Below are 22500 nucleotides of genomic sequence, written 5' to 3'. Positions count from 1 at the left end.
CTGTTTTTATGGCTATATATATATATATATATATATATATATATATATATATATATATATATATTACTGTGTATTTATGTTTGCGTGTGTATGTATATATGTGTTTGTGTGTATGTGCAAGATGCAAGTCACCTTATCCGTTGCCATCTTTATCAATAGTGTTTATATAATATAAATCGATCTATGTTTTATTTTGCAGAAATAAAAAATATATATTTTGAAAGTAGGAAAAATAAAAGCAGGGACAAAACTAACATAAGCTGAAATCTGTGGCTTTTGGTTTCAATTCTTGACTTATATATTAATAGCTATTCGAAATGACATGTGAAATGAAATGTGAAGCGTGGTTATGTGTTCATGCATTTTTGTCGAAAATCTGCAGTTTGAAATCTATTTTAAAAACTGATGTCAATTTTAAAATCCAGTGTCTTTCGATTACATGAGGCGGAAAAAATATTTCGAACGTTTTAGAGGATGACAAACGTTTCGACATAAAACGCACAATGTGCACCAGTTCAAACCATGATTTTAACGATAAAAAAATGCAGTAAACATTAGCAACATAAAGACAATGTTACTTTCTGTCTAACTTTACTAGCACCACACTAATGGCAATGCAAAACATGCCAGGTTTTTCTGCTAACACCCTGTATAATCTTTCGCTTTCACTTAAAATACCGTTCCGCTATTGATCTATTATTAAAAAGTATTTTTATTATTGGTAGATGGCAGAATCGGTAAAGCATCGGATAAAATAGGATACGGTATTTGGTTCAGTGAATGCGCGTGGTTTAGTGATTAGTGTGTTCGGTGCATGATCGTAAGGTCATGGTTTTGATTCCTGACCTGGACGGCATGTTGTGTTCTTGAGCAAGGCACTTCATTTCTCGTTGTTCCAGTTTCCTCAGCTAAAAATGAGTTCCAGAAGACTGCTGGTGTAACTTGATATTCTGCTGTCACATCCTCGATATTCCGTTGGGTCAAGAGAAGATATCCGAGAGCGAGTGGGGGTCTATGTCTACTCGCGACTAAACGAGCACCTAAAGCAATTAACTAAAGCATGATACAGGCCACCAGGTCCTCACTCGCTTGCAAGTGATAGTTGCAAAGTAATTTGGTTCTGCCAAACATGGGAAGATATAAAGACAGTTTCCCCATTGCATGCGTCCAGGATTTTCTTTACAAAGCAAATCTTGTAAAACAATTGATGAACAAACAATCTGTGCAGCACCTGCTGAGAACTGTCCCAAAACTGACGACAGTGGTGTGCGCCTGTCAAAGTTATCACTAGGGGTCGTTCGTCGAGCAATGGCATTTGGTTAGGTCCCTTTCCGTTTTGAATTTAAAATCTTGATCAAATCGACTTCTCCTTTAATTTATTCCGAGGTCGGTTAAGTACACCAGTCGAATACTGGGATGGATATAATCGCTTCTGTATTTGAAAGCGGCGTCCCAGAATCGCTAGGGTCCAGTGACTGAAAAACGGTAAAAGAATTGTAGAATATAATCAACAGAACTGCAAGTACAATCTGTTTTTCTTATTTAAGTAGTTACTAGTTTTCAACCAAGTATTCCAACAGAAACACTCAGAAATTTAGGCTTCAACCCTCACATGAAAAAATAGACTAGTATATAACAAAACAGCATAAAAAAAAAGAAATATTTAGATAACAAACAGCATCAAAGTAAAACTAATTAATTATACAGAAGCAACACCAAAATGTTTTTAAAATGTACAAATGAAGAAACACTCAGGTACACACTTCACAAATATTAACCACATATATTTAGTAAAATAACAACATTAATAAACTTAATAGCGAACAAAATGAAATTTAACTTTTTCTCTTCCCCCGTCACTTCCAAAGGTCATTGAATTTATGTTCATATTTTTTTCTTTCTTCAGTCAACGAACAATGACGTTCGGGTCGTCCCTTTAAAGCACAAGAAACAGGTGACGGCAGGAAATCTTAAAGGTAAAATATGGATAGGGCAGAAAGTAGGGCGGCTCCTAGTCGCATTGAGGTCGGTCGAACAGCTAGCATGGAGAATACCAGAGATGATATGATAAGATTACCGTTTATTGGCACCTTCCCACGAACTAGGAGGGATAAAATAGATGAGAGTAAAATACCATCTACCCAGTCTCCAACTAATTATAGACAGAAAATAAGGAGTGGCATATTTGGAAACAGAACATCGCGATTTCTCGAAGAAGTTAAATCTAGCGAACAAAAGGGGACTATATTTGGTTCGCTACCGCGGCGCAAAGTCACAGAAACTTGTACATATCCGGAACATCATAGCTCATTGCCCCGATCACATTCAGACATGAAAACAATCAAGAGTTTGATTAAAGAAACTAGTTTTCCTGTGTATGGTGATGGTCGAAATACCTTTGAAAGAACAATTATAAACACAGATTACCGAAGATCTCCTTTCGCTATTCGATCGCCTCGTTCAAATAGTAACAGTCGTGCCAGTATGCATGACTATGCACTCAGTAGCGACGAAGGTTCTTGGTCGGCTGCGGATAGTGGTCATATTGATGATATGGAAAGTTCTGTGCTTAGTACGGCATCCTCGCAAAATGCTGGAGATTCCCATACAGACGAACAGAAAAAGAAGAAGAAAAACATCAAAAGTTTAGGTAAAAGAATCAAAAAGGGTCTTTATTCCCTTTTTCACAAACATGAAAAACGAGACAGAGACAGCGGTGTAGACGATATCCGGCAAACTGATGAAGAAAGCAACAGGACATACTGTAGCACTGATTCCGAATTTGATCGCGACAGCATGAGCAATTTTTCTTACACGTCCAGCGTCAGTCGAAACAATTACGGAAGCAACGCAACTCTGTCACAAACTGGCCCCAGTGAAGATCGACTCAGTATGGTATCGTCATCAACGTTGTCAAATTATGGAAATGATAGACATAAAGCCGGTATGCGTAGGGTGAGAAGTATGGGTTTCCAAGATAAGAAAAGTACTTTAGGCCACTTTGCTAATGCTACTCCTTATGATAAACCTGATGGAGATGTTACTTCGGTGTCTGCTCAAAATCAACGGAAGACATATTCGCATCAACTAGGCGTGTCTCCCGGAAGTTCAACTGACATCGTGGACAGAACAGTGCAAGATCGCACAGTTTTGGCAAATACGAATATACATGAAGATAGTAATATGAGACGCAGCTTAACATCGGAGAAAATTAATAAAGACTCGAAGGTGACCAACAGAACATCATTACCATTTATGGGAATTAATTTGCATTCTAAAAAGAGCCAAGAATTCTCAGTGTCTTCGCAGAAAACACATATTGATCAAACAGCTTCTGTGGAAGACCGTACTGTAAACACAGATAATAGCATGAGACGCAGCTTGACATCAGAGAAAATTAATAAAGACTCGAAAGCGACAAACAGAACATCATTACCATTTATGGGAATTAATTTGCATTCTAAGAAGAGTCAAGAACTCTCAGCATCGTCGCAAAAAACACATCTTGATCAAACAGCTTCCACTTCGGAAGACGTTTCTGCTTCTAAATCAAAGAACACCAGTAAAGTCAACCGTGGGTTGTTTGGTTTCTCCTTTCCCAACAGATCTAATAAAAGTTCGTCTTCTCAGCTCAAATCCACAACCAAAAATAATAAAGGCAACACAGAAGGGGAGGATACATCCTACAAAACTTCACAAGAACGGAAATCTTTGGAAGAGAAACACGGTAGAATGTTTCTTCCAATCTTGTCTGGACCAAAAGCCAGCAAGAACAGGTCGGTTGTTGTAGTAGCAAGCAGTATAGTTGGCATGTCACCATTAGGACAGTTGTCCGACTCCAGCTTTTCAAACATCGAAGATCTGAAAACCGACCATTTGAACGATAACATTCCGTCGTATACGGAACCGGACAAATTTAAGGATTCTCAACAGCATAAAACGATTGCAAACTTCTTAGAAAGGAAAGACCCCAGAACACAAGATCTCTCCCATGCAAGGAACAATAACCAAGTCTATCCTTCGGCAAAACAGTCTGGTACTGAAAACTCTCGATTAAATAACATCCCAGGAGAAAATTCTGTAAAGTTGACAACGTCTAAGCGAGAATTTAACAAACATTCAAATTCAGAAAGTCATCAGTTGGGATACAATCTCTTACACAACCAAAGAACTGCTTCCCCAAAATCTGTTTCTATGCACCAACGCCCTGTTCCAGAAACAGCTGCCACTGGTGTTGAAAGCCAGATCAGTAAAGAGAAGATAAATCTCGGTAACGAAAGCGTCATTCTGTCACAGGTTACCCAAGTCCGAAATGAAACCAAAAACGAGGAGAAAATATCTTGGCACACTAAAGAAACGAGTGGGAAAACAAATGAAGAGGATCATAGCATTAAAGAGGATAAAGCAAAAACTGTGTTTCAATATAGTACTGAAAGCAATTACGATGATGATGATGACGACGATGATGACAATGAGTTCTTTGATATCGAAGAACCGACAGATAAGGCCACCACAAGTTCTGATGGAGATAACACAGATTTGGAGTTCTATGACAGCGTAGAACTCGCTCCAGACACCCTTGGACAAATAAAAGAAGACAGTAGCGGAGAAAATAAAGCCGCCTTTGGTTATTCTTCAGCTACACAAATTAAAACCTCTTTTGAGCATTTAAGTCAGGACAAAATCCATCGCCAATCGGAAGACACCATTTCGAGTCGTTCTGAAATAAGTTTCAGCAAAAGCAATGTTTCACCACATCGATTACATAATGTACCAAACTCATCTGCTCCGGCGACTCAAGCTTTTAAGACTCCTTACATAACAGACAATGGTGCCGAATGGATCAAGAGAACAGATTACAGCCAAGTTCTCACAAAAACCGATGATGTCGAAGAAATAAAAAGAAGATCCGATATTATTGTGCAAAAATCGAAGAATATCGACGGAAGCAGTTTTGGCGAAAGGCCAACACTAGATTTATCAAATAGAGTAAATCAAATACAGAGAACAACAAACCAATCGAAAGCTGTTGAAGAATTAAGTAAATTCAATGAAATCAGTAGTTCAAGCAGAAAGACTGTTTTGTCAACCTCCCCTTCGTTATCAGCAACAAGAAAAACTGTTCCTTCTGGTAATATTACCAAGTCATTGGAATTATTCCAGAAAGAAATTACCAAAGCTGGAAAACAACCCATAAAAATAGAAGAAAAGACACAAATCTCAACTAGGGAGGAGAAAGGAGTTTGTGTGAGCAAACATGGGAGAGATAGTGCTGAAGAACCGCCTCCAGAAAGAGATAAACAGGATTTTGGTGTTAAGCCACTGAAAGACAATAAAGATTCCCTTAGGATGTTTAGCGGTGCAGACGGTATTACCAACGCTAAATACAGAGGAATCAGACAAACCGAAGAATCCATCAAATATATTTCAAGATCTAACAGCGAGAACATTCCAAAGAAAGAAGTTGAAGAAGCGGCCATAATAAATGATGTTCCCACTCGGAGAAGTGATGACATCAAAACTGAGAACCAATATGTTGGTGAGCAAAGCCCTGGGGATCAATCGATAGAAAATGTCAGGAAAGACGACATTGATGAAAATAAGAGCAAAAACATTATTAAATCAGATGAAAATCAATCCAGAAGGATCACTAACGATAATTCCAAAATCAAAGTTGATTCTGAAACCGCCTTATTGTCAACAGTCAGGAAATCAGATTTGGAATCGACTGCAAATGACACTAAAAACATATATTCTTCAAAACATCCTAAAAGAGAAAAAAGCGAAAAGTCTTGGAAAAAATCTTCTAAAGAGAAGACTGATTCTTACACAGAACATACAGATGGTCGTTCACACAAGGAAATAGCCGAAAGCCAGCTTCCTCATCCTGAGAAAACAAAATCTACTGGAAGCGAAAATATTGCACAAAAATTCGATAGGCCTGAAGATAAAAATGAAGCAAATCTTGGTATTGGGGCTACTGAAAATAGGGAACCAATTCAGAAGGAAAAACCCACTAAGTCTGTGAGTGAAATGACTCAAATTTTCGATGCGAGTGGTAAACATTTGGGTTATGTCAGCATGGAAGAGATTCTACGACTTCTTAGTGAAAAGCTGAATCTTCCAAGTGCTGTCAACTTGGATCAAAATACCAGTAAAGATGCCGCTACGTCTGTGACCAGTAGCTTACATAGAAAGATGGAAGGGGCACCAGCAGAAAAAAGTTTTAAAGCAAAACATAGTTCGTCGTATGAGTCGAAAGATAAATTCGACAATGAACCCCATAGACATACCAGCAGTAAAGCTGACATGCTAAAGGAAAAAGAGTTTCATGATCACTCGAAGATTGATAGTGGAGTTGACAACAAATTCAGCAAAAAAGTTAGCCCTAAACATAGCAGTGAATCTAGCCCTGAGTCCAGCAGTGAGTCCAGTCCTGAACTCAGCAGTGAGTACAGCACTGAAGTGAGAAGTGAAACCAGTTCTGAATCCAGTACTCAGGCCAGTATAATAGATAAAAACGAACATCTCACTATCTTAAGTGAGCCAACAAGTAATGACACAAGTACTGAACACAGCGTTGAGTCTAGTCCCGAATTGAGCAGCGAGTGCAGTCCCGAACTGAGTAGTGAGTGCAGTCCAGAACTCAGCAGTGAATCCAGTTGCGCAGAACTCAGTGGAGATTCCAGTAGCCCTGACGTCAACAGCATCCCTAGTAGTGAGGCTAACAGTGAAACAGAGAGCGACCAATTCCATAGTAAAGTCAGCAACCGAGAATTCAGCTTTGAACATAGCCGTGTATTGAATGAGGAAGATAAAATTAAAGATGGTGACACCAGTTCAGATTTCAAGCTCAACTTTGTTTCTGAGAATAAATCCAGTGATGATTCTAAGATTGACATCACAAGAATCATAGATAATAAAGATAGTGTAGATGTTCCAAATAAGGAAGACAGGACAAGCTGGTCCAAACGTCTTCACAGCGATTCAGATTTTGCTGCTAAGAATGAGAGTCTTGATAATCAAGTTGAAATCGATCAAGAAGCCAATATTGAAATTGGGAACAGAGATTTAAGCGAGAAACAATTCAAGGGTTCCGAAAAGGCCCTTGATACATCACTTGATAGTAATACTGCTCACAAAACTGATAAGGAATCTAAACTCCAAACCAAAATTGATGCAGTTGATAATCGTAAAGTGAATTTAAGCCCAACTTCAACTGCGGAGAATTTAAATAACATGAGTGATTTAAAGCATCATAGATCTGAAATACTTCAGGCAAGATCTACAGTTTCAGACGATGTTGGCGTTACGTCCAAGGAAGTTTTCACTGAATTTGGTCAAAAACAGAAACCAGACGACGTAAATATTGAACAAATTGTTTCTGAATTCGTTGACAGTAAACATAAGTCAAGTGAGTATGATCTTAGAGCTTCCAATCATAAAAGCAGCGATGGAATTTTAACTAAAACGAATGATGCCAAAAATAGCAATAGCAGCGAAAATATTAAAGTCATTGAGATTTCCCGGAGCAAAAGTGAAAGTATTGAATGCAAAGAGGAGAAAGAAAACAAATACACGGAGCCAAACAAGCCAAAAGTAATCAGGAAATACAGTAAAAGTTCAAAACATGTTGATATCGATCTTTTGGCAGACCAAATGAAGGAAGCAGATGTAAGCAGCAAGACAGATAAACTGGAAGATTCTTATCAGATAGTTTCGGAACAAAATAAAGTGAAAGGTGACAAAGACGGGAAAACTGAAGAAAAATCCCGGCCGAAACAGAATCGCAAATCAGAACAGAAAAGAAATAAGAAGAAAAATAATATAAATAAAACATCACGGAATAATGAAAACTTTAGTAGCGAGGATAACTCTGCTAAATCCAGCGGTGCCGATATTCCAGGTAAGACATCGTCTGAAAGACCTAAAAGAAGTGCGGTAGAATCTTCTGAAAGTGACGGTTCCAACAGTTTGGCCAAGTCTACGAGTAAAGTTAACCGTAAAGTAGATTTGGACAACGAAAGAGACTACAAGAAAGACACAACATCAGATAATTCTTTAAAAGAGCAATCTCTTCTGTTAAGTCAGTCTAATGTGGTTGAAAAGAAACTTGCTAGCGATAGCAGAAGTTTTGAAGGAATTTGCGATAGAAAGATTAAGCCACTTCCGGTTAAGGATGATAATGTTAAAAAGATAACAGGCCAGATTTCTCCGTCTGTAAACAATGAGCAAATTATGAATAAGAATAGCATAAAAGATGATTCTACTGTACTGAGTGATAAGGAAAACAAAATTATGGTGATTAAAGGGCGAGATAAGATTAAATGTGACATCACATCATCATCGGACGATTCATCATCGTCTGGTAATGTTGATAAAACAAAGCTTTCTAGGTCTGTAGCTGTTAATGTGAAAAAAAGGGTTTCGTTTGACTTGAAACCTGACGTCAGCAAACATCCAGAAGATACAAAAGATAATGAACGTGTTTTGGATACGAAAAGCAACTACAAGGAGAAGAAATCTAAACACAAGTCAAAGATGAAAACTAGCAAAAATATCGAAAGCAGTTCTGCAATAATCAGTGAAACTAGGAGTAAAATAAAGTCAGAAAACTCTTTATTAACAAAAGAGAAGAATGGAGAGGCCATTTGCACTGAGGAATCAAATAACGCTCCATCAGATATTATCCTTATCGAAAGTTCGAATAAAGAAACGGATGGGTTAAAATTCTTCGAAAGACATCAGGCCGACAACGAGGTGATGGCATCCGTCAAAAAAGAGAAAGGAGCTACACCTTTTAAAACTGAAGAGTCTAAAAAGTCGAGGAGTAGAAATATGACGGCTGGTGTAGAAATATCAGAAATCCAGAAAGCGTCATATCTTTCCAGTAGAATCGGGTCGATTCATAACGAAAGCAAAGAAGACAAACAGTTCAATTTGCCACATTCTGGAAGTGAAATAAAGGGAGAAACGCGTGAGGGATTAGGTGAATCAAATTTTAAAGAAACACACGACCAAACAAACGACACAGCGAACGAAAGAAAAGATTTCATTTCTGCTTGTCCAGAAATCAATGAGAAGGAACTAGAAATCGGAAATTTGAACGTCAAAGATCAGAATTATGCCAAAGATATCACCGAAGAAACGAAACTGGGAACCGATACCAATTTGAAAGAAAACTGGGGGATTTCGAGAATACAAAATGAAAATTTCGAAAATACATCTTGCCAGAAAATTAAGCAAAGTACTGTTGGTGTTAGTGAGAAAGAGCTTGATCAGGTAAGAGTGTATGAGACTGTGTCAAACGGGACTGTCGCTGAAGTAAGACATGAAGGAAAAGATGCTGTTAAAATAGACTCTGTCAAAGACGAAGAGTCAATAAGTAAAGAGTTCAAAGAAAACAGCTTGTCAGAAAATAAAGAAGTCAGTTTCATCTCTTCATCAAAATCGGCCGAATATACTGAAGTTAAAACCTCAAAGGAGGCAGTGACGAAAGATGTTGAATTAGATGGAAATGAACAGAATGACAGGGGTTTCTCGAATAGAGAGGGAGAAAGTTGTGCAGAAGCAGATATTGACAAGCTGAAAGTTGAACAAAAAAAGGAGGATTCTGAATCTGAAGTTCGAATTGAGAAGAAGGAAGCTCGAATTATTGAAGATCTTTGTAAATACGCGGTGGAGGGTATAACAGAACCGTTGGAGGTTCTAAATACTCAGTATGTAGAAAACACGGAAATATCGATGGAAATTGTCTATGATAACGTAGCTGATGTCTCCATCGAATCTCATGAAATTGTACAAATAAATGTTGGAGAAAGTCTTACTGATCCTGTAAACTTACATTGCAACGATCTAATGGAGGACTTGACGACATCTTTGAGTGATCTACTGGAAGATATTCGGACGACACCAACAGAGGTTCTAGAGAACGAGTTTAAGGAGATCTCGGTTTGTCCCGATGATATTTGTTGTAAACATTCAACTGAAATGTTTATTGATGTAAACAATGAACCAGAAGTCCTCCAAGATTCTGTATGCGTTCTGGAAGCAAACACGTTAGAAACACCAAAGGAATCAATAACCGACCAAAACGAGAGATTAGCAAAATTAACAGAAATTATAGATTATGAGGTTATACATGTTGGCGGTGGCATGGAGCTTAGTGTATCAATAGAACAAGCAGATACAGTGCGTGAGGAGAAAAGAGATATTTCCGACGAGACCAAAGATGCTGAAGAAACATTAAAATCTGCACAAGAACTATATTCCACAGAATCTACAGAGCCTCTACAATATGAAGAAGTCAGTAAAATTGTTACGGCGGTGACGAGAGCTCATTTCAAGGACTTGGAAAGAAATTTGATTGATTGTCTGAGCTACTCAGGTGACAATAAAGTAGAATATTGTACAGATTTGGTGGACTTGGAGGACATAGACCACGAAGAAAACATCATAGAGATCACTGCCGTGGAACATTCTAGAATAGAGGGTATTCCGATTGAGACGTTTGATGTTGCATCAATAGACGAAATCATAAGCTTTGTGAAACTTGTGAATACGATATCTGAAGATCCGATCCATGATTTAACTGAACCTGTAGATATTGTCAAAGAAGTTCTTGCAAACGCTTCACTAGAACCTGAACACGTGCTCTGTCAAAAGATTACTGAAACTCTATTGGAATCTATAAAAAGTCAACAGAAACTTGACTCTCAATCTTCTTCAGTTGCCAGTCGAAAAGATGACTCCAAGAGTTTCACTGGTGACAAAAGCCAAGTAATATCTGAGGAAAAATCTGACAAAAATTACTCGCCTGTAGAGTCACAACAGTCACAACGGACATCAAACGAATTAGAAGAACACAGCGTAAAAGATTCTAAAGAACTTACTGGTAAAGTTAATGACAAAAGTATGTCTCTTTGCCTTGAAAGTGAACAACGAGGGGTTGATTCGAAAATAACTACAGATAAGACTTCAAACAATTCAAGCTACCTATCACCGACAAATGTGAATGATTTTAATGAATCTGAAAAAGATAAGGAAACGTTAAATGATCAAATAGGTTCAGATGATATTGAAACATCTAAATATAAGGAGAAATTGGCAAATGAAGATAGCAATGAATCACTGGAAACAACAAGTTGTCGGGCAGTTGTCAAGGAAAAATTGACATGTGACAAAGATGGCACTGTTAATGAGATTGATGATAAAGAATTAAAAACGAATAAAGATAACGATGCCAAATTGACTGTAGAAATTGTCGGAGCTGATAACGAACTAAGTAAAGCGGAAATAATTGAAGGAAAAAAAGAGAAAAAAGAAAGAGAAGAAAAAGTAAAAAGAGAAAAGAAAGAAATGAAAGAAAAAGAGAAACGAGAAAAGAAAGAAAAGAAAGAAAAAGAAAAGCAGGAAAAGAAAGAGAAGAAAGAAATGGAGAAAAGAGAAAAGCTAATGAAAAAAGAGAAGGAAAGGCAAGAAAAGATAGAGAGAAAGTTGAAGGAGAAAATGAAAAAAGAAGGAAAAGTTGAGGCAGAAATAATGGAGGAAAATAGGAAGAAAAATGAAGAAACGAAGATTGAAGAGAAAGAAATCAGAACAACTGACATTGTAGAAGATACAAAGAGGAAAGAAAGAAAGAATGAAGGAGTAGAAAATATAGATGGAGTAAATCTCGAAAATAGGGAAGAAAAAATAGAAGAGATGTCGGTCGTGAAGATGGAAGAATCTACAAAAACAGAAGAAACTCCTGTCTTTGTCGAAAATAAAGAGAAGACAATTAAGGAAGGGGAATTGAGGAAAATGGCATCGATATTTGAGAGAACGAATGAGAAGGACTTTCAGGAAAGACAAACTGAAGAAGTACTGGTCGTGGATGGAAAGGAGGGAAAGGAAAGGAAAGAAGAGAAAGCTGAGGTGCTGTCAGTTGTAGAAAGAAAGAGAGAGAAAGGTATAATAGAAGAAAAATCTAAAGAAGTTTTGGTCGATAAAGGTAAAGAATTGAAGAAAGTTGAAGTCATCGAAGGAAATGAAGAAAATAAAATGAAAGAAATAAAAAGTAAAGAGATTTCTGTGGTTGAAAGAAAGAAGGAGAAAAATGAAAAAGAAGAAAAGCAGGTCTTTGAAGAAAAGAAGGAAGAACTAAGAAATGAAGAAAAAACCGAAGAAGTGTTAATCGTTCGTGACGAGAAGAAAGTACAGCTAGAAGACAAAATTAAAAGGATATCATCGGTCGCTGACGTAAAGGAGAAACAGGCGTATATCATGAAAGAAATGAAGAATGAAAATGAGGCTAGGGAAGAAGCTGAAGGTAAAGTAGACAGGGAACGGGAGAAAATTAGTGAAAACGAACTTGTAAATTTGGAAAATGAATCAGAAGTTATGGGGGATAAAGAGAGAAATAACAAGGAGGAGATAACTATGGATAAGAGAGATAAACATGATCAACAGCAGTTGTCACTTAAGGATCGTAATGAGGAGGAGGAAGAGGAGGAGTTTTACGACAGTGTGGACATATCACCACGTGAAAGTCCAAATGAACTCCCAGCCGAATTGTGTGAACAGAACGATAATCTCAAGCCTAACGAGAGTTCAGTTAAAACGCAGGATTTAGAATCGGTGACACCTCCTTCTTCAACTCAGTCACTGAAAGAATTGAAAAGTCCCTGTTTAGATAAAGATGCCACTCTGAGCGACACTCAAGAGAGTATTACCGCTGCTACTGTTGATGTCACTAAAGATATAGACATAGCAAAACAAGTAACGGAAACAGCAAGTAGTTCGTTACCGGACATTTCCGTGGCGTCATCTACTTCGGAAAACGACAGCTTAAAGGAGCAAAGTACTAACAACAATGATACAGACGATAGAGAAACTATGTTATCACAGCGTGACAGTAAACATGACAGTACTGGTTTAGATATTACTGATATAGCTCTAGCGAAGCAGGAAAAGGCTAAAGATAACGATATCACAAGCATCAGTAAAGAAGCAACAGCTACAACAGCAACAACAACAGTAGCAACAAAAACATCAGCCACACCAACAGTAGCAAAAATCAATGGAACAGATCTTCAATCCAATGAAATTGAAGAGACTATAGATACCTCAGATTCAACAAATATCTTGAACACTGGACAAAACAAATATGTACCTCCTCAGCGTGAAAGCTGTGAAGATATGTCGTTAGCAGATACTAGTGCTTCGAGCGGAAATGAGAAAATAAGCTATGAAAAACCAACAGAACATAAGATAACTACAAACATGGAGGATGATGTTAAGGAAATTAGTTTTCCTGAGAAAGTCGAAAACAACAGAGAAATTGCTTTGTTAGCTTCAGATAGTGAAGCTGAAATGACCGTTCCTACTGAGAATAGATCTGAAGAACTGTTGGAGAGTGCAGTTTCTGAAAACGCAAACTTAAACAATGACGAAATATTAGTACAATCCATTGTTCATGAATCGAAAGAAATTTCTCCCGGTATTTCAACGACTGATGATACTAAAGATGAAGTTGTTGCATTGACACAAGCAAACAACGTGTCGTCTGATTTAGTCGAAAAAGGTATACCTCATACGACGATCGAAAGTTACGAAGAAGAGGAGAAAACTCAAGCCACACCCACCAAAAGTGGTGTTCTTTATGCTGTTGATGCTCTAAAGAGAATGTTTGGCTTTTCTTCGAGTGAAGAACCTGAAACATGTGACAAGAATAAGGAATGTATAATCACAAGTGAAGCCAATGACAACAGGCAGCAATTGGATGGCAAAAAGGACAGTGTGTGTCACGATGAGGATAATGTTTCTGTAGAAGTCACGAAAGGAATCAATGAACGGGATACACCAGAAAATAAGGATTCCAAAGACTCCGAGGTTGAATATTTTGACAAGAACGACAGAAGTGATAAAACTGATACATATTTGGAAGAACAAATATCAATTCAGCCGACGTCTATGGAAGATAAGAAAGAAGATATAAACAATGCAAATAAAGACATTGAGATCGAATCTTCAAAAGAGGAATCCGGTGAAATGAAACACATCGGGGATATTGTTAGTTCTAAAGGGAAAGATAGAATTATTCCTTGTGATGAAATAATACAGGTGTCGGAAGATGAAGATCATGCCAGCAGTGAAGACACAACCGATCGAGAAAGTAGCTCAGAATCTTCAAAATCTGTAGAAGAATCAAACAGTGAAATAAGTGAACCAGATTCTGCAGAAAGTTCAGGAATCATTGCTGCAGATTTAGAAGAAATGCCTCTGTTTTCTCCTCAAAAAATATCAGAGGAGATAAATATTGAAGATAGCGGTGAAAAAGCCTTCAATGAGGAAGACCAGAAAAACACATTTCATGAAGAAATTTCTACAAATCTTAACAATAAAATTGAAGAGTCAAAAGAATTTATAACCACTGAAGATGGGGAAACAGAGCTTAAACTGTCGCCAGTTATTTCTAAGATTGATAACTTAGAAGATGGCTGCATCGAAAACATGGTCTCTGTTATCACAGTCGTTACAGATGAAGATTTGTCCGGTGACTCGTTGCCGGAATCAGATATTCTCAAAAATGAAGACGATGCAAGACCTCAGTCAGTAGACTCTGATGTTGACGCAGAATTTATTGTGACATCTTCTGGGTCCTCAGATATTGTAACACCAGAAGAGGATCTTGAACCTAAAATTAAAAGAAAGCCACCAGTTCCACTACCAAGAACAACTTCCAAGTCAGAAGCAAAGGATTCTAACAAGGAATCAGAATCATCTGAAGAAATCAAAGATTCAATAGAAACGGAATCAATGAATGATTATCCGGAAGATGGACAAACTTCAGTAGAAAGTAAAAGTAAAAAACCAGTTCCTTTACCAAGAAGTGGTGTTAAAACGGCTGAAAGTGTAAACGAATCATCTGAAACTGACGAATCTATAGAGGAACAGTTCAAAGATCTTTCGAGCAGATTTAACATGTTGCCGCCAGAAATGGGTGAGAAATTAAATTTTAAAAAGAAACCGCCAAAGTTACCGCCAAAATCTAAACTTAGTGGTGAACCAAATAGCACCGAACAAATTAATTCTTATGATGATGAATCTGAAACTAATGATTCTGAAGAAATTAAAGATATCAAAAGTAGATTAAGTATGTTGCCAGCAGAAATGGGTTTCAAACTTAATTTTAAGAAGAAAACTCCACCGCCACCACCATCGAAACTTGCAACAAAAGACGATAAGACAGGTGAAATACCTGAAGCTGTAAGTGATGATCATAATGAGGAAGAGAAGTTAATTGAAAATATAGAAATAAAGGAACAGGACAATAAAATCGAACCAACAAGTTCTGGCACTGAAGAAGTTGATGATGCACAAATGGATCTAAAAAGAAGAATGAGTATGCTATCGGCAGAAATGGGAGTTGAAATTAATTTGAGGAAGAAAAGCCCTCCAAGTCCAGCACCAAAGGTGAAAAGGGGTGATAATTCAACTAACGCGGAAGAAAATAAATTAACTGAAGGCGACAAAGGCTCTGAAAGTATTGACGGGTTGGAGCAAGTTTCTGATAACATCAATAATACGGACGATTCAGACGAACAATCAATGGATTTAAAAAGTCGGTTAAATAAATTATCTAACGAGATGGGAACTCAAGTAACTCTGAAGAAATCAGCCCCGGTACCGCCGCCTAAATTTACCAAAGACAAAACGAAATTACAATCGGAAGATGATGAAGAAGAAATGGATTTGAAGTCACGAATGAATAAACTTTCTTCGGAGATGGGTACTGAAATTAATTTAAAGAAAACCCAAAAGCCCCCAGTGCCTTTACCAAAGACTGCAGCGGCAAAGATCAATAGTGTGACGGAGGTAGAGTCAAAAGATCCAGAGGAAAGTGGGGAGACCTCTTGTACATTCGTTATTTCTACAAGTATTGATGACGTAGAATGTGATGAATCAGATAGTTTTACGTTTGTAATCAATAGTGATATTACCGAAGATCAAACCGTATCTGCAATCAGCGATAGCTCTGGAACAAAATCTGAAACAACTACAGACGGTGACGTAAAAACAGCCGATAGCAGTGCAAATAAAGTAGAAGGTGATAATGAGGACTCTAACAGTTTTACTTTTACAATCAATGAAGTGGCTGATAGTGATAAACCGAATTCTTATGACATCACTATATGTCCTACAGAAACAAATGAGGCCCCAGTGGTGGAAGAAAAGAAACCAGAACCGGAAGTTAAAAAAGAATTAACCGCCGAAGAGAAGGCTAAAGAGAGGCTAAAGAGAATATCGGAGATGCTGGAAGAGGAACGAAAGAAGCCGAAGGAGAGTACTGTTGATGCCATGAAACGGAGGTTAAGTGGAAGTTTTTTGCAAGAGGAAGTAAAAGTCGATCCTGTAAAAAGGAGAAGCAGTCTTACCAGTAAACCGGCACCGAAAAAACTTGGCAATTTAGAAAATTTTCAGAAGAAATTTGGCGCTGCCAATGCACCTGGAATTGACTTTGATTCTATGAAACGAAGATATGGTCTGTTACCAGCTAAAGACAGTGTCAAAAAGGTGGCACCAGTTGAAAAGAAAGACAGTAAACTATCTAAAAGTAAAGATTCGTCCGAATCTGCCGCTAAAAATGAAAATGTTACTGTTGAAACCGAAACGAAAAGTGTTGCCGAACCTTGTCCGATGACAACAGAAGACCAAGGAGACAAAACCAAAAATACTGAAGTTAAGGTTGCCCAAACAGAAGGAACTGTTGGAATCGATATAATCGAAGGAAAAGTAAGCGATAAAGGTAAGGAAGACGTAAACGAAAAGAGTAAAGTGGAAATAATCAATACAGGTGAGGAAAAAGTTATCGATAATGAAAAAACAGCTGATATACCTGAGAGTGGGGACAAACAGACGACTATAGAAAAGAATGCCGATGACTTAAAATCTTCAAAAGAGATTATTGAATCGGAAGACAGTTCTAAAGAACTGAAGACTGTTTCGTCTGAGGTCGATCGTAAAGATAGTATTGATTCGAAAGAATTATCAAACCAGAAACAAGGAATGCCAGACGCTCTGGAAAACACCGAATGTAAACCTGGCGTTAGTTTACAGAAATCTGATGAAGAAAGAATTAGCGATAAAATTTCTGAAGATAAAAGTCAGTCTAGTTCCGAAGAATTAAGCATTCAAAAACCTTTGTCTGTTACTGAAAGTACCGAAGATGTCTCTAAAGTAGATACCAAAGAGTCTCGGAAACTGGAGAATTCAGAAAAGCTTTCAAAGGCTCTTGAAAGTTCTTCAGATCTTAACAGGGATCAAAACTCTGTGAAGGATTCGAGTCTTGAAAAACAGGAAGGTTTGAGACAACCTACAGTTTTGGATCCAAAGGAACCTGGACAATATGATGATGTAGAAGATAGTGATACAGACAAAACATCTGATAATGAGTCTTCGGTGGAAACTTCCAGAGAAAAACCAGCTGGAACTGTTAAAGATCATCTCGAGGTAGATGAGACTCAAAAAATATTGCATGAAGAAAATAATAAACTTGAAGTAAACGAGGAAGAAGAAAATAAGGTAGGAGTAAAACAGGATGAAAAGAATAATCTGGGAGTAAAACAGGAAGAAAATAATAAGGTAGGAGTAAAACAGGAAGAAGATAATAATCTGGGGGTAAAAGGGAAAGAAGATATTAAATTGGGCGTAAATGAAATCAATATTTTCTCAGACGACACTAGTAATGAAAAGTTAAAATCCAGCTACGATGTCCAAGAAGACTCTTGCGAATCTAATTCCCAAACAGAACAAACACTCTCCGATAAGGTAGATAAAAGTGAAGATCAAACTAACATCACCAACAAAGATGTATCACAGCAACAAGTAACTGCTAAAGAAGGGGATGTATCGGAAAAAGAACAGCCATTAAGTGATGTAGATACTTCTACAAAACATATTGCTAACGAAGATAATCGGGATGCTGAGTTAGTGCAGGTAAAGGACAGTCAGGAGCCTGTTGCTAATGATGATATTCAGGATGCCAAGTTAGCCCAAATAAAGGAAAATGAAAATACTGAAAATAGGCGCCCAGAACCCAAGAATGAAATCAAATCAATCAAAGTTGAGGGTTTTAATATTGGTTTGCCAGAAAATATTGTCGGCACTGATAGTGAAGAAACGGATGAAGAATCTCCGAAAGTTCCACTCAATAAGGCATTCATTTTTGATCAGTTCAGGGATGCTGACGAAGAGGAAGATTATGCTGATGAGGATGAAGCTGAAGATGATGATGACAGTGAAGAAATCGTAGAACGTTCGGGCGACAAATCGAGTAATTCACTTCCGTCTGAGGAATTAGTCGTTAAAGGTTTGAAGGAAAATAAAAATCTTGTTCGTCAGTCACAGTCAGAAGGTAAAAATAAGAAATTTATCAAAAGCTTTGATGGTGACCGAAATATAGACGAGACACAGAGCACCACCGAGATTCCATCGACAAAAGCTTTATCAAAGGAAAGAACTGTGGACCATAATGAACACGAGTCGAAGTTAGATAATGAAAAGGCTGTCAAAATGGAGTCGATTAAAGAACCTAAGTCCGTCACTTTAGATGACAAGTCATTTGAATGCACTAGCTCCACCGAAGATACTCGAAGTAACAAAATACGACGTGCAAAGACAAAGTCGAAAATTTACACCCAACAAAATGCTGCAGAGAGCAAAACTGACATTGACAGCAAATATGAAAGAACTAGTAAAATTGTTGATAACAGTGAAAAGGTCACATCACAAGATAAAATTTCTAAACTTGCCGCAAATACTGAACCACAATCGTCTTCCGAAAACACAGATGTTTTGCAAGATATTATTCATAATATTAAGCAGACATTGCAAGAACGTAGCCTTAGCGACAACATTATATCTACGGTTATAGAATCATTGAAAACCAAAGAGATTTTGGCTGATGTAACAAAAACAGAAGTAACAAGCAAAACAGATGTTCCATTCACCTCACACATTCCTGATGAGATTCTATCAGAAAACGCGGTCCAGAATAGCAAGCAATCATCCAGCCTGAACGAAAATGTTGATTTAAAGTCAGGCCCCAGCATCGACATTTTCGTATCCGAAAATGAAAAACTTGACGATAAGTTTTCCAATAAGGCAAATCTTCCTGAAGCATCAGAACTAATTAAAGACATTACCAGTTCTATTGATATATCGAGTGAAGAAAACTATCCATCTATTTCATTTGATAAAGAAAGCCATGATAAAGATGGCTCAGATGAGATGATTTTTGAAGATTCTTGCGAAACCATTGCCCTTGAATCTCGTCAGAAAGATCTTAACGATGATGTTGTTGTTCTCCCTGCTATCAGTTCCAAAGGGAACGATGAAAATGATGATATGGATGTTTTTCTGGATGCAAATGAAAATATTGTTACTGATTCGAATATTGATATTAAAGATGAATCTGAACAGTCGGGAGAATTTTTCTTCACCATATCTACGGAATTAGAAAATGCTGGAGACGAAGAAAATGACAATGAAGTAAATGTCGTGTTTTACATCGATGATAAACAGTCAGAATTATCAGTCGATGCAGACGACAAATCCGAAGTGCAAGACGCCATTTTATTTGATGGTTCCGAAACCAACGTTGAATTTACTCTGGATTATAAATTTAATGAAGTAGACGATGTTTGTGAGGAGAAATACATATTAAATGACGATGCTATTGAGACAGAAATTCAAAGTGAAGAAGCAGAGAATAATTTGAAGTATTCTACAGATTATAATAAAATTAGTGACAGTAAGCGATGGTCTTCCGAAGATATGGGCGAAGAAACCACTACAGATAACACTGAAGAAGAATCAACTGTTTCTGTGACGGAACATTTGTCGTCTGACATTAGTGGAGAGATAAATTTAGGAACACCAAATGAGTATAAAACATCAAACGACACTTTTGAAATGTCCCAGCAAGATAACTTGTTAGAAAAAACGAGTCCAGTTGCGTTCGAAAATGATGTTGGTAACTATAAGACCATAACGTCGTCTAAAGAAACTAATGACGATTTGAAAACGTCTGATTCAAAAGAGTTCTATCAATATTCTAAAAAGGACAGCTTTGGGTCTGACACCATGGATTCGTCAGAAAACTATACTAGGACTGAAAGAAACGTCGAAGATACAAATAAAGTGTCAGATACTTATTCAGATGGTTGTGATGAAGATGATGAGGTGGATAGTCTAATTGCAAACACTAGAAAACTTTTGCAAGGATTCCGTAAAATGAGGCTTCGTCAAGAAGAAGAACTTGAAATCTGGCGAAATCAGAAAGACAAGGATGTTTGTGATAGGGTCCCAACAGAGAGCTTAATCGGTAAACCGCCATACGAAGACATTCTACAGATAACAAATGAATGGGACAAGACAGATAAGAGTTGTGTAGATGACAGTGTAGATGAGACACACAGATATCAACAGAAACAAACAGAGTTTAATGACACAGTAACTGTATCTCAGAAACACAAGGATTCTGAAACGTCTTCCGTCAGTTATAATGAGGACTTGTCACGTGACTCTCCAAGAGACTATAATAAAGCTGACACTATATCTTCACTTAAGACAGAAACAAAACCTGAAGCTGAACCTATGTCTAATATCTATGGAGAGACATTAGACACATCTTCGAGGTACCATCAAGAGACAGATGTGTTTTCTATGCCTCCTCCCGACAAAGAAGAGTTCGATAATAACTTCACAAATGCCAAAGATACCGCAAACAATTTAGAAAATGCGAAAAGGTCCAAAAAACATACGGAAATGGAGATTCGTAGGATTCTGATGACAGACTTATCACCGATACGAGAATTAGATGAAGAACAGAGCTTGCCAGAAACTAACAATTTACAGGAGGAGTCTCAAGTACACAGTTTGGATATTCCTACGAACGATACTGTTCCTGCACCTTCCGATAGTCTCGTTAAAGAATGTGAAAAAGAACCGTTATTGAACATCGAAATTGAGGTTGAAGGTGCAATTTATGATGAGACTAAACCAGTTGATGTTGCTACTGATAAACACTTGCCACCGCAAAAACCATACGTCAAGAGCAAAGAAGAATATAAAGACGATAATGTCGAGACTGTGATGGAAAAATGGGGTAGTATGCTTCTTCTTGATAAAGGTAGAAGTCGCAAAGCAAAGCAAAAGGACACCAAGACTCGGAAAAAGACATCAGACACTTCAGAACCATTGACTGAAAAAATATGCAATGTAACAAAAGATCAGGAACCAACGAAAGTCTGCGATACTGTCACAGCTAAGGAACCGAGTAAAGAAAAGAGTTTTGATGGTTCTAAACATTCGGAATCAACAAAAGTCCACGATACTGCTTTACTTCCGGAATCGCATAAAGAAAATAGCTTTGGTCGCTCCAAACTTCCGGAACCAACGAAAGTCCATAATACTGCTACACTTCCTGAACCAAGTAAAGAGAAGAATTTTGGTACTTCCAAGCTTTCTGAAACAACCAAAGAACAAATCAGTGAAAAGTCCAAGATTTTAGAACCAAGGAAAGAAGATATTTGCGATTCCTCCAAATTATTGAAACCTTTGAGAGAACAAATCGATGAAACCTTCAAACTTTCGGAAACAGCAAGAGAAAAGATCAGTGGAGACACGAAACTTTCGCAAACAGTTAATGAAAATATTAAAGAAACCTCCAACGTTCCAGAAACACTCGTAGAAAAGAAGAGTGAAACTTATAAAGCACTGGAACCTTTGAAAGAAAACAACAGCGTAAGTCGAAAACTTCCGGAACCAAAAGAAGAAAAGTTCTTCCATACCACCAAACATCTGGATTCTTCGAAAGAAAACATCAGTGATATTTCTGTGAAAAACAAGGAGGTTGAAGAGTATGGAAGGTTCCAACAGAGCACAGAGGGTCAGAGAAAAGTAGAACAAAAGAATCAATCTGAGTTTGATTCTCAACCCACAAAAATAGCCGAACCTATCAGAAAGGCTGAAGATGATAAAAAGGATCAAACGCCCGAGAAAACTATTCGAAAGGATCCAAGACGAAAGGATTTAAGAACTTCAGTGAACGGTTCCTCTATGAATTCCGAAAAACCGAAAATCGAGCCAGTGTTAGACAAACCAAAGAAAACAAGAACTGCCGGAATGAGAAATGAGCAGCTGAAACCTTGGCTATTTTCACATATGCAAAGTCCTGAGGATGAGGAAATGGAAAGTTTCATAAAGGTTTTGACTCAAAAGGACAACAGAGAGCGTAAGCAGAATAAAAAGGATGATGTTTCAATTTCCACTAAGGACAGGGATGTACCACTGGATAAGAAACAAGAGACAGAACCAGAAACCAAATACACCGAAACGCAGAAGAGTAACATTGTTGAGAGCATTGACAATACAAGTGTCACACACCCCAAAATATTGTCACAGACCCCAGAGGATATCGAAAGGAAATTGCTTCGAACTGACGGTAGTGAAAAC

General features: G+C 37.6%; 1 protein-coding gene across 8 annotated transcripts in view; it reads left to right on the top strand.

Moving 5' to 3' along the window:
- The window catches only part of LOC106867396 (uncharacterized), a 214674-nt gene that overhangs the window by 142443 nt on the left and 49731 nt on the right, over positions 1-22500 (top strand). For all 8 annotated transcript variants that reach the window (XM_089355047.1, XM_089355046.1, XM_089355040.1 and 5 more), the window contains one exon: positions 1907-22500. This exon is cut by the window's right edge and continues 105 nt beyond it. In XM_089355047.1, the coding sequence (XP_089211173.1) occupies positions 1984-22500 (20517 nt within the window). In that variant the 5' untranslated portion in view covers positions 1907-1983. The remainder of the gene's footprint in view (positions 1-1906) is intronic.

Source organism: Octopus bimaculoides, chromosome 7, assembly GCF_046866305.1.
Source record: "Octopus bimaculoides isolate indiv1 chromosome 7, ASM4686630v1, whole genome shotgun sequence".
In the NCBI taxonomy this organism is placed as follows: domain Eukaryota; kingdom Metazoa; phylum Mollusca; class Cephalopoda; order Octopoda; family Octopodidae; genus Octopus; species Octopus bimaculoides.
The sequence above is the reverse complement of the archived record's forward strand: the minus strand, read 5'-3'. Positions and strand labels throughout refer to the sequence as shown.